At 49.5% G+C, this 25288-nt stretch overlaps 11 protein-coding genes across 11 annotated transcripts; 6 read left to right on the top strand and 5 right to left on the bottom strand.

Annotated features, from left to right (window-relative positions):
- Positions 1-430: 430 nt before the first annotated feature.
- On the bottom strand, positions 431-1700 carry N7525_008794 (translation initiation factor eIF2 subunit beta; the record flags this gene model as incomplete). Its single annotated transcript, XM_061214499.1, has 4 exons — positions 431-728; positions 793-1282; positions 1364-1472; positions 1689-1700. 4 exons carry the CDS (start codon positions 1698-1700, stop codon positions 431-433), a joined length of 909 nt encoding a protein of 302 aa, XP_061068930.1.
- Positions 1701-2058: 358 nt separating this feature from the next.
- N7525_008793 (uncharacterized protein) lies at positions 2059-2506 on the top strand (the record flags this gene model as incomplete). The annotated part of the gene is made up of 2 exons (XM_061214498.1): positions 2059-2332; positions 2403-2506. 2 exons carry the CDS (start codon positions 2059-2061, stop codon positions 2504-2506), a joined length of 378 nt encoding a protein of 125 aa, XP_061068929.1.
- A 766-nt stretch (positions 2507-3272) lies between these two features.
- N7525_008792 (uncharacterized protein) lies at positions 3273-5397 on the bottom strand (the record flags this gene model as incomplete). Its single annotated transcript, XM_061214497.1, has 3 exons — positions 3273-4859; positions 4909-5291; positions 5340-5397. 3 exons carry the CDS (start codon positions 5395-5397, stop codon positions 3273-3275), a joined length of 2028 nt encoding a protein of 675 aa, XP_061068928.1.
- Positions 5398-6802: 1405 nt separating this feature from the next.
- Positions 6803-7648, top strand: N7525_008791 (RNA recognition motif domain-containing protein; the record flags this gene model as incomplete). The annotated part of the gene is made up of 6 exons (XM_002562856.2): positions 6803-6822; positions 6848-6968; positions 7035-7141; positions 7200-7459; positions 7516-7551; positions 7599-7648. The coding sequence occupies 6 exons, from the start codon at positions 6803-6805 to the stop codon at positions 7646-7648; spliced, it is 594 nt and encodes a 197-aa protein (XP_002562902.2).
- A 982-nt stretch (positions 7649-8630) lies between these two features.
- Positions 8631-9818, bottom strand: N7525_008790 (gamma-glutamylcyclotransferase; the record flags this gene model as incomplete). The annotated part of the gene is made up of 6 exons (XM_002562855.2): positions 8631-9158; positions 9212-9296; positions 9385-9389; positions 9458-9507; positions 9614-9645; positions 9724-9818. 6 exons carry the CDS (start codon positions 9816-9818, stop codon positions 8631-8633), a joined length of 795 nt encoding a protein of 264 aa, XP_002562901.2.
- Positions 9819-10661: 843 nt separating this feature from the next.
- Positions 10662-13361, top strand: N7525_008789 (DUF3433 domain-containing protein; the record flags this gene model as incomplete). The annotated part of the gene is made up of 1 exon (XM_002562854.2): positions 10662-13361. One exon carries the CDS (start codon positions 10662-10664, stop codon positions 13359-13361), a length of 2700 nt encoding a protein of 899 aa, XP_002562900.2.
- A 274-nt stretch (positions 13362-13635) lies between these two features.
- On the bottom strand, positions 13636-15988 carry N7525_008788 (uncharacterized protein; the record flags this gene model as incomplete). The annotated part of the gene is made up of 2 exons (XM_002562852.2): positions 13636-14662; positions 14715-15988. The coding sequence occupies 2 exons, from the start codon at positions 15986-15988 to the stop codon at positions 13636-13638; spliced, it is 2301 nt and encodes a 766-aa protein (XP_002562898.2).
- A 708-nt stretch (positions 15989-16696) lies between these two features.
- Positions 16697-17930, top strand: N7525_008787 (EF-hand domain-containing protein; the record flags this gene model as incomplete). Its single annotated transcript, XM_002562851.2, has 4 exons — positions 16697-16737; positions 16803-16821; positions 16875-17841; positions 17908-17930. 4 exons carry the CDS (start codon positions 16697-16699, stop codon positions 17928-17930), a joined length of 1050 nt encoding a protein of 349 aa, XP_002562897.2.
- Positions 17931-18268: 338 nt separating this feature from the next.
- On the bottom strand, positions 18269-19942 carry N7525_008786 (uncharacterized protein; the record flags this gene model as incomplete). Its single annotated transcript, XM_002562850.2, has 1 exon — positions 18269-19942. One exon carries the CDS (start codon positions 19940-19942, stop codon positions 18269-18271), a length of 1674 nt encoding a protein of 557 aa, XP_002562896.2.
- A 1416-nt stretch (positions 19943-21358) lies between these two features.
- N7525_008785 (uncharacterized protein) lies at positions 21359-21595 on the top strand (the record flags this gene model as incomplete). Its single annotated transcript, XM_061214496.1, has 1 exon — positions 21359-21595. One exon carries the CDS (start codon positions 21359-21361, stop codon positions 21593-21595), a length of 237 nt encoding a protein of 78 aa, XP_061068927.1.
- A 623-nt stretch (positions 21596-22218) lies between these two features.
- N7525_008784 (MDR family MFS transporter) lies at positions 22219-24192 on the top strand (the record flags this gene model as incomplete). The annotated part of the gene is made up of 4 exons (XM_061214495.1): positions 22219-22449; positions 22521-22550; positions 22604-22914; positions 22965-24192. The coding sequence occupies 4 exons, from the start codon at positions 22219-22221 to the stop codon at positions 24190-24192; spliced, it is 1800 nt and encodes a 599-aa protein (XP_061068926.1).
- Positions 24193-25288: the final 1096 nt, after the last annotated feature.

Raw genomic sequence — 25288 nt, 5'->3', positions numbered from 1 at the left:
CGGCCGATGTGCTGTTGTTGTATACTTACTCTGTGCCTTGGGCCCAGGCCTGATCGCGAGCAGGTCTCCATGTTACATCAAGTTGTCAATAAGAGAATAGTACTCAGTCATATAAGCCCATTTCACGTGAAACTCTGTTCACTTGAGCTAAACTAAACAGCGATGACGATTCTACCATAACTCCCGTCTAAACGTTCGCTTAGATACAGAATCATACAGCCTCAAAGGCAAGGTATAGTGATATCAGTCCATTTCATGCGAAACTATTTTTTATTGTTCAAATCGTTTCCTCATCTCAAGCCCTTCGGGGTAGGAAGAAAAGCAACAACGCTTCGTTTCCACTCCGCAAAAGCTCTAGTAAGTGACACGCCATAAGGAAGAGATACAAACAAGTCCTTCCCTCGAAAATTGCCAGCACTGCACCATCCGCTTAGCCCACACGCTTTCTGCGGCCGATCTGGGAACGGAAACCGGTCTTAATGGCGGCGACGGAACGACGGGATCCGCAGGAGTTGCAAGTAACGAAATACAGACGGTTCTCTCCCTTGTTGAGCTCGGTGTCGGGGCTGCGGCACGTCTTGCATGTGACGTACTCAACAATATAGCGACGCAGAACCGATTCGATACCCTTCTGTTGGAATCTTCCCTTGATGACCAGGCGACGGCTACCGTCGACACTGCCTGACGTACCGAGTTCGGCGAACAGGAATTGAGTGCAGTGTTCCTCGCTATTTAAAACAGAAAGTTAGATGGGAGATCTCAAAGAATAAATGGGAAAGGAAAAGAACGAACCTTCGCTTCATGCGCTTGCAGATATCGGCAATGTTGGCGAAAATGGTACGACGGTTACCTTCACGCAGACACTGGGGCGGGGGAATCTTGTAGGACTTGGCGCCGGTGGCCAGAAGGTCGGGGTGGTGGCTCTCGATGAGGGAGAAGAAGCGGGAGACGAGGAGCGAGTAGGGGATGGTTTGAGTAGCGTCGTGCGCCCAGATACCGGTGCCGGCCTCGAGGTCGCCCTCAGGGATTTCCTCGGGCTTCTCCTCACCGGCCTCCTCAGCAATACCGGCCTCAGCGAGCTTGGCGTCGAAGTCGGTGGCGTCGGCCTTCTTAGACTTGCTGCTGCTCTTCTTTTTCTTCTTCAGCGCGGAGGGATCGAATTCGCCATCGGCAGCGGGAGCTTCCTCGTCATCGCCGGCGTCGGCAGTCTTAGACTTCTTGGAGGGCTTCTTCTTTTTTGAGAGACCCTTGAACATCTCGGTGACCTCGTCGACTTCCTTCTCTGTATATTCAGACATCGTTAGTGGGGCTGTGGCAAACGCGACTGGGGGATTGAGGCTGGGATCGGAGAGGTATTGCATACCGCCTGTGGGCTTCTCAGCCGGAGGGGCGTCTGTGACTTGGCCGTTGGTATCCATGATGACCGATCCTTCGCTGAATGCGACCGACTTGCGCTGTTTCGTCTCGATTTCCTGAGCGGAGCGGCAAAAAGCGGTGTTAGTTATGGGAAAAAAGAGAAAAAGCAGAAGAACTCGTATAGCCTGGCTTCTCAATAGAAAGTACCAGTCCTTAACCCCGGGCTCAACGATGTGTGTTCTTGAATCACGGTGGTTGGCGGCCGAGGGGTCGATATTGTGCACTCAAAGAAAATGTGGGAGGGTCGGTAAAAAGACAAGGGTGTGACGTACAGCGTCCGCCATGTTTTGAGGCTTCAAAGATGCTATTCACTCCACCACGGTTTGTTGTAGAAGAGCTTAGGTTGTTGCGAATGCGAGGAGCTAGAGTAAGAGTGTAAAGAGGCAAAATTGTCGCTGGAATCTGATATCGCCAGGCCTGAAGGCTGATTCTGTTATCGCGGCACAGACACGTGACCCCAACTGAGTCACCATATTACAGGTCACGTGTTTCATTACGGAGCTTGGCGGTGCCGGTCGATCCAGGCAAACAAGTCAAGTTGCTCTCACATTTACGTATAACCGCAGTAGGCAGGCCGCTGCTTGATCAACATCGCTTCCCCTCATTTACTCACCCCCACCTCTCTTTACAACAAACTCCATCATGTCTTTCCCCTCTCCAGACAGCTCGAATCCCTCTTTCTCGATGTCCGCACACATGGTCCCATCCCGACAGAACTCATACTCCGAGTCCGACGATGAGCTCGCCTCTCTCCCTTCAGAATCTACAAACGACTCCGATCTTGAGACCTTGTCCGAATATTCCTCCGATGCGGAGGCAGAATGGCAAGAAAGCATTGAACAACTAGAGCTGCTTCTGACTATGGTCCTGGTACCTTTCATTGGGAAATACCTAGGGCGGCGATGCGCATATTGGAGTATGTGACACGAACAAGCTTACTATCTTGCTGTACGAGAGGGCACCTTGCTGATTGGTTGGTCTTTTAGGTTGGACGCGATTCATGCAGTGGAAGTACCCGGTTGAGGTGGTGATGCAGAACCCGGCCGCATTCAAGGCAGCCGGTGTGGTCGAGGCGGCTGCGAGTCTATGATAGGCTATAGTCCCAATGGCCTTGTAAGCACTGCATAGCATTTTTTTCAGGCGTGCCATCGTCAACCGTACAATCCCCACCTCTCAGCGTTCGAATCCCTATACAAGACCGACCCGACTTATTTTCGTGGACTCCGCAACATATCCACGAGCCAAAAGCTACAAGATTGCCTCGTCGAATCCAAACCCCAACAATCCCCGCGCTGACTGGCGTTGCCCGGGAACCCTGAACTGAATCCAGTATCGTTTTCCCTGGCCTTCCATGTCCCGTGGTTCGCAATTGTTCTTCGTCCAACAGCGGCATAAATGGATAGGTCAACTCCATAGCTTGAATAGAGACAAGCATTTGGATTTGAGCCATCTGATGATGTGTTTAATTTCCCCTGTCCAAGACTGTTATATACCCAATCAATTCATCAATCCTCATCAAGATCGATAAACCAACGCAACAGTGTGCAGTCTAAACCATTACCGATTTGGAGGTTCTCCTCAGTGGCTAAAGAGTTGAGGGACTTGATTTAGATAAAAAGCGTCGAGTCACTCTGGGCTGGATTAGCCCAATCACTGTTATAGGCTATGGCCTAATCATCTGACTTCAAAGGGGAAGTTGCCAAATCTCTATTGACAGCTGAATTTGAGCTAGCTAGGTATGTACATGGAGCTGGCGATACTTTGCTTTGATATGGTTGACGATTGATGCAAATGCGATCAAGCTTGCTATTGACACTTTCGGCTATCCAATTTGATAAGCATGTTGCTGATGAAGATCAATAGAGTCTGTTCTGTCTCCAGAAGCCAGATAATCCTGGAGGCTTAGCCTGTCCCGCATCAATTCCAGTTGACGCGCGCGGTTGTGACTGGCCGTATCCAGTAGCCACCCATGGCAAATCATTGTTCTGGTCAACACAAGGATCATTCGAATGACTCGTAGATAGTTTTCGTTGGCAAGAAGGCTCATATGGCCTTCCATCATACCGGTTTTGTATGATGTCCTGGGAGACCGTTACCAAATGCTCTGGCTCTGCCACCTCTGCCTGTCCGGTAGGAATATCGGGTTCCCGGATATTAGTCGACTCTGGAGTATTCGGAAGATCATTGCCATTTAGTTCGGGTGATTCAAGTAACTGCTGCAAGTCTGATGCAACCTCCGCCGCGACCTCAGGGCTCACGATGGCACAGTAAGCAGCATCCAGCGTGCGATAGAACACGTCATCATCATCGACTCGGCCCAGCTCATAAAATTCGATGTCAGACATATGCGGCTGTTCAACATCTGGTACGGATGCAGGGAAATGGACTGCATCCTCTGCCGATTCCTGGTGGGAAGGCTCACCCTGATCTTCATTCAAGGTGTCTATGAAACGGTCTGGGCTGTTTGATGTCCTGGCAGCTTGGAAGCTTGGACGGCCTGGCTTATCTGAAGCTTCATGTGGTCTGTCTTGTTGTTGCTCGAGACCTGAAGATTGTTTGGGTGGACTATTCACACTGCAAGCCGTTTCACAGGCGACGTTCGAATCCGCGGATTGTTTGGACATTTCGTTCTGTACACTAGCGGCACTGGGAACATCCGAATGGCCTGGTGCAATGACCTCGCGAACCTCTTGTAGAGAGGCATCGACTGCAGCTAGCTGTCCCATGTTGGCTTCGGGTGAAGCTCGAATTTGTCTGCCTGCTTCGTTTGACCATGACGCCTTTCTCTCCTTCAGCAGTTCCCATAATTCGGCGAGACTCCAATACCGTCCTGTCAAGACGGTATTTTTGATCTCGGAGCATAGCGCTTGGGGATATACTCCGACATGCAGCAGGTTCAGCAAGTGTTGTTCAAGGGCATCGCTTTGTTCAGTGTCGTCGACCTCAGTTTCAGTCCAAGTGTATGGAATAGATGATGATTGTTTTGATATCTTCCTTCTTTTATTGGGTGGCATGGGGGAAGCACTCCGGGAGTGACCGAAAACTGGGGAAATCTCACTGACAGGCGCCTCTTCAAATGCGAACAGCGGCATGGCTGAGTCGTCAAGCTTGCGTTTCACAGCAACCAATTTGTTGTTTGAGTGAGACGTGCCGACTTTGGACTCATGTGCAGGGTCATCGAACTGTACCTCCTGTGGATGGTCTTCTCTCTCATGCTGTCCATCCAGAGTTTCTCTGACAGTCGATATGGGATACGGGCTGAGATAATTCCTCCGGGACAGAAAGTTCATCTCAGAAAAGGCAAGATCGGATTCTGTAACATACATCTGAGACCTGGTGACTGATGCAGGTTTTGCAAGTCCGGTTGGGGTGTTTCCGCGCTGATTGGCCACAGAAGAAGACCGTCCTTTGTTGAATATACCCAGGTTCGTATTGCTGCGCAGCTATTTGGCGTAAGTAGCACTCATCGAGGACTTGCGAGATTCTACTTACTGTCAATCTGTTTCCTGTGACATTGATGGCACGGAAGTCGTCATTCATTGTATGCCTCCTGCCCCGGGGCTTTTTGGCTCTTCCTTTGCGAGACTGCGACTGGGTCTCCACAGCCGATGATGGGCCTTTGTACTCATACCGATCCTCGCGAGTCTTGTATCTGGGCCTTAGCTCGTAACAATTTCGAGATCTCTTATGACCTTCACTTCCTGGTATGGTCTCGTGAGTGGATGATGCTTTCGTTTCCTTGAGGTGACGTGAATCTCTCTTCCTGCTAGCTGAATGTCCATTCGCACGCAGGTCATCAGATGTCTCAAGTGGGATGTGGATCCGTGGTATTCCCGTTGCAAGAGCTGTGTCCTTCACTTGTTCCTGGTTCTCAGCTAAAGCTCTGTTAGCGCGTAAGCTTCGTAGTCTTTTTGACAGCATACTTTGTCTCTGGTCCTCCACAGTGGAAAGCCACTGATAGATTGGATTATTGCTCTCCATCAAGAAAGTTCCTGGGACTCTGCGACTGGGCCGTTCCTGTAGAAATGAAGTTAATCTGATGGGCAACTGGACAGAGTGAGGTGACCTGAGAGCACACAAATTCAGTCACCGCCAAAGAAGGCGCGACCATCTCAACTCTGTCCCCAGTCCTGTCTTTTCATTGTCTCTTCATCTTTCCATAAATTATTGTCAAGATGTTTGCTTTATCGATACTCTCGACTATTAGATGGAGATGGTTCCTTGACTCAATTCATCTACGAATTGCTTCTGCTCAAAAGCTTTCGCTGCCATCCAAACCAGTTCTTCCACCAATCTAATGGGGACGGACGTTAACATTGTATACAACATAGACGCAATCCTGGTGCCGATCGTCGCCAATTCCCGGGATCTCTCCCGGCATACGGAGTACACGGCCCACGGCCCAGGCCGCATGTGGGCCTACGGAGCACTACCCTCTCTGCCCGGATGCACGCACACGCAAAACCACTTTTGGGACTGATGATGGAACTGACAGGCTAGACCCATGGCGGTAATTGAATGCAGATCTCAGTCTGTATTGCTAGACCGAATTTTAGCAGTCAATTCCCGGCCGAATGAGGAAAGAAATCCACAATGCATCAACACACATACAACCAATCATGCATGGACCTGCGAGGTACGGGAAATCCAACAAAATTCCACAGTCCATGCGCGAAGACTCCACTCGAGATAGTGTTGCTTTCATGGATGGTCATATCACGGCCTCATGGACAAGAGCATGGGCTTACTTTGTACTCTACGCAGGGTACTCCGTCCACAGATTCAGAATAGAATCCAAGTGCTCATCCAGCCCTATGAATCCCGACACAGAACCCCTCGCATTTTCAACCAAGTGAGGGGCAAACGAAAGGTACATCAGCCGTTGGCCTTAGTGCCGCCAATCCAAACGGAGCCCCGGATACCATATGATTGATTGCTGAAAGCCCGATGACCCGCAATTCAATCACCTCAAGGTTTAGGGCCGTGGGACTAGTTTTGGCGTGTTTATCTCTGCAGCACTTCCCCCTCCCCCACCTTGGAGTACTCTTGAGGCTAAGCGGACTTTTTCTCACTCTGGTCAATCTCCCAGGCAAAGACACAGTAAGCATAATGGATATTGCTCGTTGTGGACTTGCCGTTGGTGTCCGACCAGCGGAAAATCCCCGGCAATGTGGAAGCCCTAACGCAGTGTGATTGTTACACGGGACTGGATGCTGACTCGCCTCTTAACCACTAGGATCTCCCTGTCATCTCACCACCCGGACGGATTCTGATTTTTATCCTTCCTTTTCGATCATCTCCTTCCTTCAACCCTCACCTTCTCGTCCTCGGATAGTCGGCTTGGGCCTTGTCTTCCTTTCATCTTCCTCTGTTAGATCTTCACACCATGTCTAAGCTCTTCGTTCAGTGTGTATTTTCTATTTGTGAACAGATTTGTGCTGGTAGGAAGCAATCTAACCGTTGTTACGATGGATCTTAGCGGCCTTTCTTGGCATACTAGCGATGACACCTTGCGCGAGGGTTTCCAGCAATTTGGCGAGATCCAAGAAGCCGTCAGTTCGCCTTGACCGGAATACACTTTATTTTTATTGAGCTTCTACTAACTCTACTGACTACAGATTGTCGTGAAGGACCGTGCGACTCAGCGCAGCCGCGGCTTCGGCTTCGTCCGCTTTGCTACTGACGCCGAGGCGGATGCTGCTTTGGGCGCCATGAACAACCAAGAGTAATCGTTTAACCTCACATTCGTCTTGAGTTCAAGAGAAATCTCATACGTTGTTCAGATTTGACGGACGGGTCATTCGCGTTGACAAAGCATTTGACCGCCCCCAACGCTCCGAGGGTGGCTTCCAGGGCCGCGGTGGATACAATTCCCAGCCGCAATCTAGTTACCAGGGTGGTGCAGGTGGCTATGCTGGCTACAATAATGGCGGGTACAATAATGGTGCCGCTGGTGGATACGGCGGGGGCTACAACCGTGGTTACAACAACTATGCTCCGAGCGGGCCCGCTGGCTACGGCGCAGGTGGTCCCGGCGGTTATGGTTAGTTTCTTGTTTATTTAGACGTTTCTTGTTCTACTCACTAATTAACTACATAGGCGGTGGCCCCAATACCGGATACGGCGGTGGTGGAGGTGAGTTATTGCATTATCTTGATGGCGATCTTAACTAACATACAAAGGCTGGCGTGGGAACAACCACGAGCAGGCTCCTCAAGATGGTCACCATTAGGGGATTGACCTTTTTTTTTCAGTTCTTCCCCATGCGCCTTTCTTCCGCGATTTATCTTTAAAAGAAGTGACGATCTACAATGGCTGAAATATGGTGGAGGATGAATTGGGAACAGCGGGATCTATCCTGGTCATTGAATTTTGTAACGGGGATTGCTGTTTTTCTTGCGCAGGACTTGCTAGGAAGGGAACATGGGTTTCTGGCTCGATCTTTGGTTTTATTGGATGCAGATTTCAGATCTTATACGGTTGCGTTTCGCGCTATCTCGCCTACAAAATTTTGGGGCCTTCTCTCTCTTGGCAGATCGACCCATGTGGTTCCATATCTGCAATGTGTTTGCGTTCCACGACATATCCTTGCTATAACAGGAACCCAAAGCAAGACTAATGATTTGATGGATATTTAAGCATAATCAGAATCTCTACAAGGGTTACAGGTGACGAACTGAACTATGTACCACGACGAAGGGTTCTCCAGCAGAGAAAATGAGGCATCGCCTGCCACTGCTACGTGGACCTAATGTGCTATTATTAAGCGCGACCATTACACTTATGGATGCGAGACACAATTCCCGTTGGGCATTCTTACTTTGTAGAAAAGGTCATTCCCGCCCAGGCTTGGAACAGGAATAGTCCAAAGCGAGAGATAGCCCAAATACTCTGTAATAATATCAGACAAAATTAGTGTTACATCAAAGCCCATATACTCCTATGAAGACAGTATGCTTTTTATTGCTAGAAGCATGCATAACTAGCAAGATAGTAAGCAGTTCATGTAGCCCTGGAGGCTTATTGTAGTGGTTTGATTCATCCCCCATAGAGGATTCTGATAGTTCTCCCCGCTACCTTTCGTAACACGACCCACGCTATCTCTTCAATTGCTTCTTTCACCATCTATGTGTGCATTCTGGCAAATATGCAACCTATACTATGAGCCAACGAAAAGAAAATCAGAGTCATCAACAAAGCTCGACCCATGAGCCTCATTCAATCGTCTCACGACCATCACGATCAACCTCTTCAGCCGGGATCTCCAAAGACCTAGTAACCTTAAGTTCAGCCTCCTCCTCCTCCGCCTCCGCAAGCTCAGCCTCAATAGCCTTAACCCTCTTAACCAAATCCGTGACATGAACATCCGCAGTCCCAAGGCCAAGACCTTCAAGACCCTTCTCCAGCATGAACAAATACTCAGAACCCTTCCCACTCAACCCATGGCCAGCACTAATAACCTGCGCCACATGCTGCGGCTCGCGATGAGCCGCGTCACGCAGGAACTGCGGGTTAGTTGGCTGGCCGATGTAGACCATGCAGATGATTGGAGAGGACCCGGTCGAGTCGCCGGCTCCTTCGACGTCCACTGTCGGGTGAAAGGGCGTGTAGTGCGCGCTGTACCCGTCGATCTCCCGCTCGTCGAGGTAGTCGTGGACTTCTTCGGCGTGGGATGCTGGGATGTGGTACGCTGCGCCCCATACTTTGCCTGTGGAGGATAATTCGGATTCCAGATGAGCGATCTAGAGGTCATGTTAATATGGCTGTGTATGTCTGGCGTACAAGTGACACTTACCGGGTCGTCCAGGGTCTCCCAGAAGGTTCGCTCAATTACGGTGACTACTCGACCTGGTTGCTCGGGGGTTCCGCGGTGATCGGTACTTTGGGAGCAAGTTAGTGATTGTGATTCTCAGTAGTTTGAATAGCAATGCATCCATGGATGTGCATTCGACATAGCCAGCAACATACCTGGCCTAGATCCATGGACAATAACCAACGTTAGTTAGTCTGGTCAATTAGAACGCGGGCAGGATTCACGCACCTGCCAGAAACGCCGCACATAGCCACTAATATAGCCCGGTATGCGCTGGTCTGGACGATATAGTTAGTTGATTCTTAATCAAAAGCGACCAATACCACCTGGGCAGGTCTCGCTTTAGTACTGTCATTGAACGCTTTCACACGCAGTCTCGCGTACCATAATGTGGAGGTGGTTTCCAAATCAAACTCCTATAAACATAGTCAGTATTCGATATCAAACGCCTCAGTGCCTCAGTAACACCATTTCGAAACAATAAGTGAACTCACCCATAACCAAATACCCAGAGATCACCCTTAGGAAAATGACTCTTCCACGTCCGGCCGTCTGGATGGACCTTGTGTCCTTGTGCAATGGCAGCCATATCAACTATAACAATGCCAAATGCGCCTCAGCGTGTTTATTGGCTGCGTTTTTCAGCCTTCCGGGGAGGGGATGGATTAATAATTCACTCCAGCGACGGCTTCAAGGCTATTTTTGCGTGGGGACAACAAGTCGAATTCAGAGAAGAAAACTAAGAACTCGAGCCGTTCGATAAAAATGAGATGCTGTTATAAATTGGAATTGATCACAATTGTATGAACATTCCAAATGTTGAAGTTGTCCAAAAATCGACCATACACTGAGTGTTTGCAGTGTTTGTTCTTGGGCATCCCGCCATCTGTGTGATGAATGAGACATCCCAACACTTTCAGTGTATGTAGGATAAACAAATGCTCAGGTGGTCTATATATAGAGCAAAACAAGTATCTTTGCATGTATGGCCCGAATAGAAGGTACCTGGTGTGGAATCCTATTCATGTAAGACGTTGGCTCCTGTCTTGAAAATGTCTTGAACAAACCAACCTCCTTTCAACGGAAGAAGCAGTCCTGAGCAAAAATGGCAGAAATGAAGAATACAAGTGCATGTTCTAATAAGACGACTGACAAAGTGTAGGTGCTTAGTAGAGAGTTGACGACCCTCGGGGGCTGCTTGTTGCCACCCATCTTGCCAATCATGCTCTTTGACGCACCATAGCATGCGTTCATCGGTCTTCAAACACCCCTGGAAGCCAACGGGTTTGAGCCTGAGACTTGCAAGCCCTCGTACTATTGGTCTGATATGGGATTTGGAAGCTTTCGGTGGCTACATAAGCCAATCGCTCCTGTCGCTGAGGCTCCCTAATGTACATATCCTCTATATCCTCCTCTGTCAGGCAAAATAGCGATGTCGATCAAAATCCCTTCTCTGAGCAAATTGGTTAATCTGAGCTGCAAACGCGGGGATACTCCATCTCAATTGCAACAGATTGAACCCGATATACCTGGGTGGCAGCCTTCCTACCTCCGGCGACGAGTGTTGATCATATTTGTGATCACATTTTGTGGAGTTATAGCTGCCCTCGAAGCACTCAACCATGTCTCCCAAGTTCGCAATGGACTTGCCTCTTCAGACGAAAGCCGCCACTACCTATGGACTTACGGACCCGCTACCATCTTCACTATTATCGCGACTTTGTGGTCGCGTGTTGAATTCCAAGTGAAGCAAATAGCGCCGTGGAAATCGATGGCTGAGGAGCCCAGGGAGGCCAGGGAATCCATACTCTTGGACTACGTATCCGAGATGCAGGTGATATCAATGGCCAAAGCTATACGAAACAGGCACTTTGACGTGGCGGCTGGAATTGCCTGCTCTATGCTTCTGCACCTCTTGGTCATTTTCTCGACCGCTCTCTTTTCATCGAAAAAGGCACAAGTACATCAGTCGTCAGCCACGGGGCAGGCTATTGGCGATGGAAATCGGATCGTCATGGCACAGGTCTCACTCCGTGTGATCGAGGTGTGCCTGATACTAGGGATCTTGCTAGCCGTTGCCATGATATTTCTGGGGCCGCGTACGACTATCGCACCTTGGAACCCGACTTCCATTTTATCCGTTGCCACAATCATGGCGAAAAGCAACGAGATTTGTCGATCACTTCGCGGGACAGGAGCGTCTCCACTAGATGCGCTTCATCATAGTCTGAAAGAGCGGCGCTACAATTCGCAACATACGCCCAAGGGCTTTTTGATCGAAACAGAAGGAGTTGAAACCAGAAAGTTCGACACCCAAGAGAACCACATATTGCCATGGGCACCATTTCCTGGTCTCATTGCTCGCAGTGTCATCTTCGGTGCAGTCGCTTTACTTATTGCGGCCTTGGAGATTGCATTGCGTGTCTCGCAAAAGAACGATGGACTGACGAATGTCTCCTCCAACGTACATCAGCATTGTCTTTTCACGATTATTTCCTCGCTGGTCATGCTTAGCATTGGTCTTCTGTTCGAAAGAGTGGACTTCAACACCAGAACCCTAGCACCCTACGCCCAGTTAAAACGGCCTACCGGTGCGCTATTCGAGGAATCCATGGCGGTGAATTATCTAGATTCAATTCCTACTACCAACATCATCCGTTCAATCCGTGCAAGACACTTTGCTGTTCTGGCTACTACATCAGCTACCTTGATCACCTCGTTCCTAGTCATCACCGCGAGCGGCTTGTACTCTGCAATGGAGGTTCCTTATCAAATCAGTGTCAATTTCACACAAGAGAGCACTTTTTTCAGAGCCAATTCAGCAGACGCTGGCCAAATCCCGAGCATGGCTGTTGCCAAACATATTCTTCGGAAAAATTTGACTTTCCCCCGCTGGACGTACGACGAGCTTGCATTCCCCAAGCTTTTCATGGATATGCCCTTGTCCAGCAATGAGAGAAAGGATTTATTCGTAGACATTTGGATGCCTGCCTTGAGAGCCGCGCCCGCCTGTTATTTCCAAACGGGCAGTGAACTGCAGTGGAATTTTACCAAGGTCAACTATGGCGACGAGCCAACCTACCAACTAAGGGTTCTCGCACCTAACATGCCCTGTTCTCTGGCAGACCAAGATATGGGATCAACTTTCTTGACTCCTTCATTGGCTGTTCTCAACTCACAAGGCCTTTTCGGGCAATCAAGCAGGCTCCCATGCGGCAACATCTACAACACCAAACCCGCAACCTTATATATCTGGGGTAATATCCAAAACGATTCTGCGGAGAATATAAGTGCGATGACTTGTGTTGAAGCCGCTGAAACAGTCGACACCCTGACAAGATTTTATCTGCCTGGCTTCGACATCATCGATGACCATCCCCCAATCCCGGACGAGTCATCTACGAGATCAGCCCCAGATATTGATATCCCATGGATGAGTTGGAACAATTTCAATACCAAAGATGCTACAGCCAAGAGGTCAAACTTGGATGGGTTCTTCACAGCGCTGATTACTGGAAAATATGCGATCTCAGCAGAACATCTCTTGAACCCAGACTCCAGCGACATGGTCATCAAGGCAATCAATCACCAGGATAGGGTCCTCAAAGCACAGGTATCCAACAATTACTCTCGCAGTGTGGCTGATGGCACGCTGGACCATGCGCCTCTGCCCGGCAACATCACCATGTCGAACCGACTGCGTCTATTGCAGGATGCAGCATCAACACGCATTCTTGAGGCACTCCTCACCTCAATCCTCGTGCTGGGTGTTGTCGGTTCCATTCTCATGAATACAGATCACATCTTGCCAAAGAACCCGTTGAGTATTGGTGCCGTCGCGAGTCTTCTTGCCGACTCAAATCTCCTCGCTCGGTACGAAAAAGGAATGGGTGATCCGAATGAACAGTCTCTTGGTCCGGCTTTCTTTTCCCGGTGTCGCTTTTACCTAGGATTCCAAGGGAATGTGTCACATCAGGGAGATCCGTGGCAATTGTCGGAAGACCATGGTTGCGAGAAGTACTGTATATACTATTCGGAGCGAGGTGGTGAGACGATGTTGGGCAACGGGTCGATGTGGATGAGGAAGGAATTCCGGGCAAAGGCAACTATTGTCGAAGAGCGATCGGTATGATGCTTCTGTGTCCAAGAAACTACGGATATATTTTACTCCTGTATGCATCATGAGAGTTGTCATATCCAAGCGGTGATGTTTCCTTGGCATCTATCTAGGTATGGTTTGCACTATGGCATAAACGAGGCAGATGATGGCAACCTTTGATATATGGTAATATATACTCCTAGTATTAGGTCATTTGTGCCACATAACACACAGTCTAGGTAGGCAGTCTGTTCATGTAGTTAATGTGCACCCTTACCACACCCTTATCGTATCCTTATCGCTATCGCTATCGTCTATGATCTAGCAGGGTCTGCATCATCTTCTCCACCGCCTCCCATTGGTGATATTCCTCCTCGACCGAGTCGCCAAATAATCCGCATGATGCAGCTTGGAGTGCATTGCCATAATAACCCTCTTGAGCATTGACGCCGACACGGCAATCTAGCATGGTCTGCGCCACATCCTCATGTACCACCTCCTGAGTATTCAAAGTGGCATCTATTGTGATCTTCTCCGTGAAGCTCGCTATTATGGCAGCGAAGACGAACTCCAGTCTCAAAAAGATTGCGTAGTATAAGGGTGGCGGGATATTTTCACGCTTAAGATCCATTGGTGGCGACCCAATATCTATGTCATGCACCCGTACCCATGTCACAAATGACTCTGGCTGGTCCATAAACAGTCTCAAGACTAAGGGTTTAATGTCGAACTTCCCTTTTCCGGAATTTTTGTAAAAGTAGGACCATTCCATAGCGGCAAAGTCAGCCAAAGGGAACATCTCCAGCATTGCTTCATTGGATTCTACATCCGACAGCGTTGGATCTAGGAGGTAAACGAGGCAAACGCGAGCCATCTCCGTCTGGGCCAGTTCTTCTTGAACGGCAAATTTTGCTGCACCTTGTTGCAAAATTCGATCTGATTTAAGGTACTCCTGCACGGAGAAGTGGGCTATACGAGCTATCGTACTCACTTCTCCAGAGTACTCGTTTTCAACCACTGCAAGATCTATAAGACCAAGACAGATGTCGAGAAGATGATCTTGGCTAAATGACCGACCCTCACGATCTAATTGCCACTTGCTAACATCAATAGCGAGGGCACCGATAAGCTCCTCCACAGTGAGTGGCCGATCAGACACACAAAGTAAAGTTAACGCCAGCCGTGCTTCTGGGGCGTCTTGCTCGTCGATGCTGCACAGCATTCGCTCATAAGTCTCGTCGAGATCACGGGGCAAAGAACGCAGACATTCATCGATGTGATTTCGGATCCGGGCCCGTTTTAGGGCAAGGAGTTGGCATTCGACATACCTGAATCTGTACAATTATTAGTCAAATTATTGTACCACTTCTCTTTACTGTTACTCACACCCCCTGGGCTTTACTCGTCAGTTTCTCTTGAATCTCTTCATGGCGTGATTTCCATTGTCGAAGCTTGGAGTCATTCCTAAGCTGGTAGGAAATGAAGTTTTGGATATCTGTATCCGTGTCCGAATTTTTCATTGAGATATCCTGGGACGAGGGGGGTTCCAGAGTAAGGCGGATATCCATTTCGTTACGGCTGGTCACTAGGAGATGCAAGGTGGGCAAGCTCCACTGCCGAATCGTCTGTACCGCATCTAAAACGCCCTCTCTTTTATTGCCTCGTGGGCTCTCATCCAATGCGTCTAACAAAATGTAGGTGTCGTTGAAGCTGCATATTGTCTTTCGAAGGGAGTTAAGTAAGGCTTTCACTGGCGGAGTGCCCGAACTATACAACTTAAACAGTTCTTGTATATCTCCTTCGGCCCCCTGAAGTTGAGCCGATAGCTGCAACAACAATGCGCGTAACATTCCGGAACAATCCCTCTTTGACTCGTCATTGAAGGAAAAGTAGAAGAAACCGATTCCTACGCTAGGCTGGTGTTGCCTCTCACGGACTGTATATTGAATTGCCGTCGAGCATAGGACCGACTTGCCACACCCGGCGAAGCCATTAACCCAGAGAAATGAATTGCGCTCAACCAGCCAGTTCTGAAATTTTTGGCCGTTGACCAACCATAGTCCTGTACTTGTATGGCGTTTCTCGCACGCGGCGTTGTGATCAACGGTTGCATCTGGGGCCCTAAGCCAATCACGAATCGTAGTAGAGATTTGAATCGTGTTCATCCGTTCGACGAGTAGTTTGAGCTCAGAGATCCCATATTCAAGTCCAGTCTGGTTCCTAAGCTGTAGCACGTTCAATGCAAGAGACAAGTTTTCCCGTATCTCGCCGATGTCCTCTTCAAGCTTCTTCAGAGTACTTTCCCTAAATGGATAAGTTGCCCTGCGCCCGACAAATTGTATTCGAGCTTTCAGACCCAGGGCGGTATCTTTTTGGAATTTCTTGCATTCCTCGCTGAGTTCCTCGATGATCTCGCGACATCCCACTGCCGCCTTGTCGATCTCTTGGACCAGGGCATCCATCTGAGGTTGACCATGTTGTCGTGCATCGTCAAGTGCCTGGAGGATACCGAGTAGGTTCTCAAGATTCAGCGTGATCTTGGCCAGAGCAGGAGCCTGATTCTTGTATGCGGAGTAAAAGTCGACTAGAGATTTGGTCACTTGGACACCCAGTGATAGCAACCCGGCAACTCCAGATGCGATAGACAACGGATCAGCCATAATGAAAGGGTCCTTCGCAATCTGGGCAATGTCGCTCGGGTGCAATTGAAGGTCTGAATCTGAACCCCTGAGGAAACACGATTGTTAGCGCTGGCGGGGCGCATTCGCCCAACCCCCGTTGGGTACAACAGTACGTCTCAGCCTCAAATTTCGCCCCCAAAATTCGGAGGATCGTCTGTCTAATACCATTCATACAGACTCCGTACTCTGTACCCCCCTACTAGCAGGGACTATGCAAGCAATAAACCCGTACTTGTTAGTATCGGGGCAGAGATTCAATATTCTGTGCTATGCCTAAAAGGGTAGTAATTAAGCGCTTCTCGTATTCGTATTCTTGATAAAATGCTAGATAGAGCTATAATACTCCGTAAGTGCTGATTCACTAGATTATTAATAACTTGAATATAGGAAGAGCTGTTTAGAAGTAGTTCCATTAAGTTAACTTATCACATACAAGAGATATATATGAATTGGATATAAAACCCTTACTATATAGCTGTCTCGATTCGTCCATACGTTCGTCCTCCAGTGACGACAAGGTTTCTCCCTTGGCGCGCTAAAAATCGATGCCCCACGGCTCCGCTTTCAATCTGTCTCTCCTTTTATTCTTCTTCTTCTTCTTCTTCTATTTCATATACCTTCGTTGCACTTCACCAGAGTCCGTGTCGCATTGTTCCTCTCGATTGCGTCACCTATAGGGCTCCAACAATGGCCTACAACAAATCCTACAACCCCGATGCGCTGCCAGCGTAAGTGCATAGTCGATCTAGCGAGAGCCTACAGTTACTGATTACTGACCCGGGGAATATTACAGACACGCTGAGCCAGAACAGGTACAAAATTCGATGCAGGCGGCCTCATCTTCCTCTTGTTAACGGTCAATTAGGTTGCGCAGATGCTAGGCAACATGAATGTATCAGGCCAAAGCCACACCTCGAGCCACGCCCCAAGCCACAACCAAAAACCGCTTCCCTCTCGCCCACCACCGCAAACAAGCCACAGCAGCGGTGTTCCTCCCCGCGTTCCTGTATCTAGTGCTCCCCCGCAACACGCATACGCCGCAGCACCCCCGCGCCTCGACCCCCAACCCCACCATTCCCACTCCCACTCCCACTCCCACTCCTACGGCGGCCGCTCCTCTTCAGCACACGCGCCTCCGCCGAGCCAAGCCCCCATCCACTCTCAAGCTCGTCCTCACCCCCTCCACCCATCCCCGCCACCTCAGAACTATGGGTTTGGACCCCCGCCAGTGCATCCCCAGCGCAACCGACCCCCGCCCTCATCGCGGCCTCCCCAATCGCCCGTCCCACCGCCATTGACAGCACCCAGCGATGACCCGCAACAACTCTTCCCCCTCTTCCGCGCCGCAAACGCATCCCACTCCGGCGCCCTCACAGAAGGGGAGCTCGGCAGCGCGCTCGTGAACGGCGACTACACGTCCTTCCACCCGCGCACGGTCAGATTGATGATCCGGATGTTCGACCGCGACGGCAGTGGGACAATCAGCTTCGACGAATTCGTCTCGTTGTGGCGGTATCTGGCTGCATGGCGGGAGCTGTTCGATCGCTTCGACGAGGACCGCAGTGGCCGTGTCAGTCAGCCGGAGTTCGAGAAGGCGCTTGTTGCGTTCGGATACCGTCTTAGTGGGAAGTTCATTTCTGTTATTTTTGGTGTCTTTGAAGGCAAGGCCAAGCAGATGAGCAATGCGCCTAAGGATGCTAGGCCTCCTGGTATGAGCTTTGATCTTTTCGTTCAGGCTTGTATTAGTCTGAAACGTATGACGGATGTCTTTAAGCGGTATGATGAGGATCGGGATGGGTATATTACTCTGAGCTTTGAGGAGGCGTTGACGGGTAAGTCTTGCTGTTCGTTGTGTGGTTGTTGGGGAGTCAGTCGCTAACTGGTCGTTATTTCTACAGAGATTCTGCTATTGCAGGAGTAAAGCATTCTGCTACATTACCATACGTATTATTCTGCTCGGTTTCCTTCCTGGTTGTCATGTTCTCTCTTCGCGATCGCTATCTTCATTATACCCCCAACCCCCATTTGCTTTTGTCATAGAATTGCCAGGGATCCGCATTGGTCATTGCATGTTCATCGAGGAGTTATTGAGTCATGAATATGCTTGGAATATGAGTGCATTGAGATCTACGAAGTATTGGCCATCTTCTCCAAGTAAGGCATACATTCTGTCAGCTTTATGGAGGAGCAAGCCATAGTAAAATTCACATGGTTAGGGATATCATTAAATTAGAGTAGAATCAACGGCTAGACTAGCAGTTAGTTGCCTGAATCGGAGTCATCACTTTCCCATGAGTCGTCATCATCATCAGTTTCCCATGAATCGCCATCACCCCCCTCATCAGGGCGAAGGTGTGCAAATTCAGGGTCCATCATAGCCCGCTGCATAAGTAAATCGAGAAGCCTTGGCGGGATTGGACCCGAGCCGGGATCCGCCCCTGGTGGATGTTCTTCGAATCCCGGTTCTAGAAAATCTTCCTCAAACCCGAGATCTTCATCATAATCGAGGTCGAGATCGTCGTAATCATCAAAATCAGGTAATTCGTACGGCCATATCCGGAAATTCACTTTGGTTCCTTTGAACATATCCTGCAGAGCGAGGAAACATTGCTCAGGCGTTTTCCCTTCTGGGATACGTTGTCCGGGAAGCTTAATGGGCTGCGTGATGTCGATAGCGAATACCTTGATGTGAGTCAACTTCGGATAGAGACCATTTTTACAATCTGCCGCGATGTTCTGAGTCAACTCCCGGATTGACGAGTTGCAGTCGGTGATGTGAAGTCTCTGTAGCGAGCTGGGGAGTTGAGGGTGTACTGGAAGAGCAGCGTGTGGGATGAGGATGGTATGGAGGACGGAGAAATCGCGGAATGAGCCAACCTTGACGTGGCTAGAAACGAGTTGCTCGATATGCTCGACGTCCGGTAGTTCCATTGCGTACTGGAGGTGGAAGAGCTCGAGAGTGTCCTTTCGTACAAGGGCGGCTTCGTGAGCCTGTTTAGCGTCGAACTCAGGCACTGTTCCCGCACGCATAATCCGTCGGTCGTTAGGGTCCAAGCTGAAATTGTTGTATGTGAATGTTCTTAGCTTCTTGCACGCTTGCATGAGCTTTTTGATGGCGCCGGCATCGATGTGGCAGTGGTGGAAGGCCAGTTCCTGCGTCTCCAACGTTCCGGGCAGCCAGGTAGATGGGAAGGATTCATCGAAGAGATCACCGTACTCGAAGGTTGAGAATCTGACCTTGGGAAGGGTGAGGAATTTCTCGTAGAAAGCAATATCGAAGCCGGACATTTCGTCATCACTTTCGATCCAGATAGACTCCAGGTTCGACAAGAACTGTGGATTGAAGCGGAAAAGCTGGATGAATGGCTCGATCCAGAAGTAGCGCACTGGCAGATGTAGTCCACGAAGATTGGGAGCCTTGTTGGCTAGCAATGCTGCCAAAACGCCGAGGTCGGATTCCTGGAGAGCCGAAGTCCAAGCTTCCTCCTGGTCGCCCAATCCTAGGTCCTTGATTTCGCCTTTGAAGGGCTCAGAGTCGTCTGCTGAAAGATGTTTACGATCACCTGAGACGAAGGGGAAAGGCAGGATAGAAATTTGATGGACATGCTTTCCGAGATCCGGACGACGATATATCGTTCTGATGAATGGGACAGTCGGAGTGAGACCACCGGCCAAACCATCATCAAGCAGCTCACGGAAGAGTAAAGGTTGGGCCACCTCCCGGAATTTCCGCGAGACTAGGCAAGTATTGTACAGAGTCTCAATCCCGTCGGGTTCATCATCGTCATATTCTTCGTCATCCAATTCATGCGCCTTGCCGTCTTCGGCTTTCCTGGCTTGATCTCCGCTCAGTAGCTCGAGTTCATCTGGGCTGACAAAAAAGGACAGAATGAGATGTAGGAGCTCTATGGGCAGGTCCTGAATGTGTACCATGATTGAGGATGAGCTCCACAGTGGAGATGCCCTGGATTGGGTGCTAGACCTCAGTTAAGGTCGAAGAGGATGAAGGGTCTTCGCGCGTTATAGCGCGCTATAACGCGCGAAGGCTTAATTGGATTATCCTAAAAAGGCAGTTAGGGCTAGTAGCTTAGGGCTTCAATCCACATGGATTCTACGCTATTTCCTCTCTGGGTTTAGCGTCATACATGGCCAATTTTACCCCGCATACGTATAGTTCCTGACATGCTCCTGGACGATATTCACCGAGATGACTCCTCACGGTCTAACTTATAATTCGGGCAACTTTTAGCCCCTATCACGAAGGGAATATTGGCCAGTCTATTGTAGAAAGAATGGCTCAGGCTCTACACGGAATCGGCAGACGTCACTCATCCTCCAACATCTCAACACTGGTCAAGGCCTATATTTTCCTTGTTTTAACATGACATGCCTCTCTCATTCCTTTCAGATTAATTTCACGTCTGGTTTAGTTGGACTTGACTTGGGCTGTGCATCCCACTGCATAATGGTGTCTTCACTGTGTTCTCCACATCTCTACACGTTCCTTCGCGCTTCGATGCGCCTACTCACGTATCCTGCGAGTACAACACATTGACGCAATCTTACCAACGCCTCAAATTCCTCGTCTACGCCCTTCTCGACACGGTCGACGTATCGAGTGCGATTTGTAGATATCAAAAGGCGCCTAGCTCCAACCTTTACTTGATGGTCGCTTTCCTGAAGCCTCTTTGATGATGGCAAACTTGAGAATTGAGCTGTCAAAGATGCGCTCGGCAATTATCGAAAACCCCGAGTTCTCCTTCATGGCTTCTCGACGGAAGATTCCTTTTAGACTTCGACGTTAATCTTTGATTCCTCCCTACGAAGTCCCTTCCGACGCCCAAACATGCTGATCCGGCTGCCAAAGACAGGCTTAGAATGCCTCGTGCCCTCTGAGTCATCTCTCATATCGTACCCGTGGAATATATCTGTCATGCTATCTTCCACGCTTTCCTTTGCAATGCACGTGGTTTTACTTCCGATTCTCAACAGTTCGCATCAGTCCCCGCACCGCCATTGAAGGTTTTGTTCTCAAAAGGAGCATACTCTCGGGAACTGTGAAGATTCGCACGCTGTGGTACGTTCGCCGGTTTCTTCTATCTCGGGCGCAAGATATCGGGCGCCAGAGCCAGGTTTTGCACATTCCCATCCACTTTGGCGCCAAGGAGACCCTCGTTTGCTGGAAGGTACTGGTAGATTTTGTCCGCCAACGCAAAGCAAAGAGTCTCGACGCCTATCTCTCCAGCACCCCTCACGTGCGCGCCGCTCTGCAACCCGAACTTATCTCAGTTGCCTCTGGTTCTGCTTCTTTCGGTGGCCCTACCCATGGTACGTCGACTCAGTCCCATGATGATACGCAAGCCCTTGTGGAAGTTCTCCAGCTACACCCCTTTTAGCCTGCAGACCCCCGGAGCCGCAATCAGCTCGACCGTCAGCAGACCGCCCACCTCCCCCGCCGCCAAAGAGTCGGATCCCCGAAGAAGAGGAAGCTGGACGACTGAACTGAACCCTACCAAAGGTGCTGCCCGGACTTCTCGGGATGACGAGGAGGACCAAGCCCTGGAGGATGAACTTTGCATGGGATAAGCGAAATGAAGGGAATTGGATTAGGATCAACTTAATGTGACTTTGAAGAATGTTCTTAGTCTAAATGGAACACAAATTTTCCGAAAATGTTCTCTCTCGTCGTATTGACCCACAATAGTAATGATAAGCAATTCCGCATAGTAGACACACTTGGTACCGTACCTACGGGGAAATGGCCACTTGAGTTGACAATATGGTTGGCAGCGTGCTTGTCAATGGCGGCTGATAGCTACCTAGGTACTGAGCTCGTGCCATTACTCTCACTCGCCATTACTCCTAGCAAAAATAGTAACCGTCAATATCCAATGACTCAGGTCTCAAATCTATTACATCTTTGGCCAATAAAAACAAGCTCAAGCTCGGGATCGGTGCTTATCCAAGGCCGACACCGATGACGATCCACCTTCAATTTAACCTGGACCTCACCCGATTATTTCTAAACCCCGAAAATACGAGAGCCGATCTTGCTGACTTGGAATATATGTATCATGTTGATCCTGTTCTAGCAAAAAGAAATTTCCGATCGGCAAACATTTCTTAGCTTCCAAGGTTGGACGGAGCGGACCTTAACTCCGTTTCATCCTGGAAAGCTTTTTCTCCCTTTCTATTTCCCCCAACCCATCATGACGAGCGAGCGCCAGCAACCAGACGCCGCGAGCAGTAATACTGAGATCGATCAAGCGAATGTGGAAAAGCCCCTCGATACACCCGAACAGGAAAACGAGGCAGCCCAGCCCAGTGATGCGGAGAATGTGCCGGAACAGCCAACGGAGGGTGCGCCTCTCGACCAGGCACCCTCACAGGCAGCAAAGATGAGCAAGAACAAGATCATCGTTGTGATGACAGCGCTATGTGTAAGGAAACTCTCGGACGCGCGGGGAGCAGGTCGGGAAGTACAGAAAGCTAATTTGATGTCGCATTGCAGTTGGCGCTATTCTTGGCGGCTTTGGATATGGTACGTTTATGTCCACCCCCTTGATTCGGCTTTTATTAATATATCTCTTGCAGACGATTATTTCCACCGCCCTCCCCACTATTGCCGCCCAGTTTGGTGCCTCCGAGAGCGGTTTCTCATGGATCGCATCGTCATATCTTCTGGCGAATGCCGCCTGTATCCCACTGTGGGGCAAGATCAGTGATATCTGGGGAAGAAAGTCTATCATTGTCTTGGCAAATGTTGTCTTCCTGGTTGGCAGTCTGGTCTGTGCCTTGGCGCATAATATGACCACAATTATCGCAGGTCGAGCGGTTCAGGGTGTTGGTGGTGGTGGTATCCTTATCCTGGCAAATATCAGTGTTTCGGATCTCTTCAGCTTGAGGTAACATGACTTCTTTGTCTCGTGGTGGAATGAGGCTAACTTCTATACAGAGATCGTCCGATGTACTATGGTCTTTTCGGTGCAACGTGGGCCGTCGCAGGTGCTCTTGGCCCTGTTATAGGTGGAGCTTTCACTACGAATGTGACTTGGCGCTGGTGTTTCTATCTCAACCTTCCTGTTGGAGGTGTCTCGCTTCTTATCCTTATTCTCTTCCTTCACATTGAGTCGCCCAAGACCCCATTCTGGGCTGGTATGCGCTGCATTGATTGGACAGGAACATTCTTAATCATCGGTGGAACGCTGATGTTCCTCTTCGGGCTGGAGTTCGGAGGTGTCAACTACCCCTGGGACTCACCAACTGTCATCTGCCTGATTGTCTTCGGGGTCTCCACTTGGGCTCTGGCAATGTTCCTGGAATGGAAGGTTGCTAAGTTCCCAATCATTCCTCCGCGGCTCTTCAACGAGTGGTACAACGTTCTCATCCTGCTCGTCTGTTTCTGCCACGGATTCACCTTCATCGCCGCTACCTACTATCTGCCGCTTTACTTCCAAACCGTCCTGCAGGCATCCCCCATCCTGAGTGGTGTGTATGTCTTGCCTCTGGTACTGTCTCTTGCAGTCGGCTCCATGATCACGGGTGCCGTTATGAAAAAGACTGGCCGCTTCCGCGAGATGATTATTGGCGGTATGACCTTGATGGCCCTCGGATTCGGTCTTTTCATCGACCTCAAGGTCTACGCTTCATGGCCCCGTATCATCATATACCAGTTAATCGCTGGTCTCGGCATTGGCCCCAACTTCCAGGCACCTTTGGTGGCTTTCCAGGCCAACATCCGTCCCGCCGACATGGCCACGGCAACAGCTACTTTCGGCTTCGTCCGTCAACTTTCCACTTCGATGTCCGTCGTTCTGGGCACTGTCATTTACCAAAACATCATGGGTCAACAATCAGCCAAGCTCATTGCCTCTTTGGGCCCTGAAACCGCTGCGGCCGTTTCTTCTTCCTTTGGCGGCTCCTCCAAATCCCTTATCGAAAGCCTTACCCCCTCCCAGCGTGATGTCGTCCTCGGCGCCTACACACATGCCCTGAACCGCATGTGGATCTTCTACACCGCCACGGCTTGCCTTGGCTTTGTTCTCGCTTTGTTCATCCGCCGTCGTGAGCTGACGCGGCATCACACTGTCCAGAAGACGGGCCTTGCTGAGCAAGAACGTGCCCGCCAGGAGCTTATCGACTCTCAGCGAAAGGCTAACTCGAAGCCTGAAACTGAGGCCTAGTCTCTCTCCTCCAGATACCCTTTTACTAATTTCTCCTCTCCGGCCATAATTGTTACTTAGCACATATTTATCTTAAAAGTTAATGGATATTGTTTAATCGGATCTTTGCCTTTGCGGCCTCAAACACTTCTCACTTGGGTTATCATGGAGTTATCCTTTGATGCCGTTTGCGTGGCATTTGAGTCATGATGTATGTTGAACCTCTGTACATATATGCATAGAAGTCTATGCCAGGTTTGATTTGATCCCTGCATGTCTTCTTTATCAAGCTCCATTTGTCCCTCAACTGTAGAAGTGCATGTCGACATGTCAGGAATTTCCACTTTCAACACATAAGACGATCGTGAAGAATGTTGGGCCTCGATAAGTGCTTTACGAAGACTCTGGGAACGTTCCTCCAGGTGGGCGAGCTGGGTCGAAATCCCGCTCTTCAGACTAGGGAACTTTTGGCCCTCGTTCCAAATATGGAATGCTTTCGGCTGCTCTTTGACCCAGGCAAAACAGAAGCAGGCAAAGATGATAAATGTTTTTGATCTGGCATAGCCAGAGAGAGAGAAAGAGAAGAAAGGAAGAGATGATATTTCTGACAGATGGGAGCTAGCTAATATACCTAGGTAGCTAGCTAGGAAGCAAACAGAGAGGCCCGACACCTGGGAAACCAGGCATCAGCCTGGATGACATAACAGTTTTCCATCAGTGAAATTATTCCCACGACAGCGCAGCGAAATAATGTCAATATAGAATGAATGCATACCATAGCATACTAGCCTACCAGCATCTAGCAGCCCTCCCATAGTCTATTTTACGCTAAACGTAGGATCAGAACGACCCAAACCTGACTAGTAAATTCCATGTGAGACTAATTCCATGTGAGACTAGAACGAGCCATTCTTTAGCTGTAGCTTCTAGGCTGTCATTTTTTCATTATCTCTATTCAAGTGGTCGAGCTTTGTCCTAGGACAATCATCGGAACATGCTATGTAAAAATAGCTCACTTTGGACTTGCACCACGGAAATGACTTATGAATCTCAGTTAAAAGTAAGTAGACTACTCAATGAATTCTTACCCAATGCAATGTCTTCCCCTCATGGCAAA

Source organism: Penicillium rubens (assembly GCF_028828025.1).
Source record: "Penicillium rubens strain IBT 27055 chromosome Unknown utg000003l_segment0_segment0, whole genome shotgun sequence".
Taxonomy (NCBI): Eukaryota; Fungi; Ascomycota; class Eurotiomycetes; order Eurotiales; family Aspergillaceae; genus Penicillium; species Penicillium rubens.
Note: the sequence above shows the minus strand (reverse complement) of the source record. Positions and strands in the feature narration are given on the sequence as shown.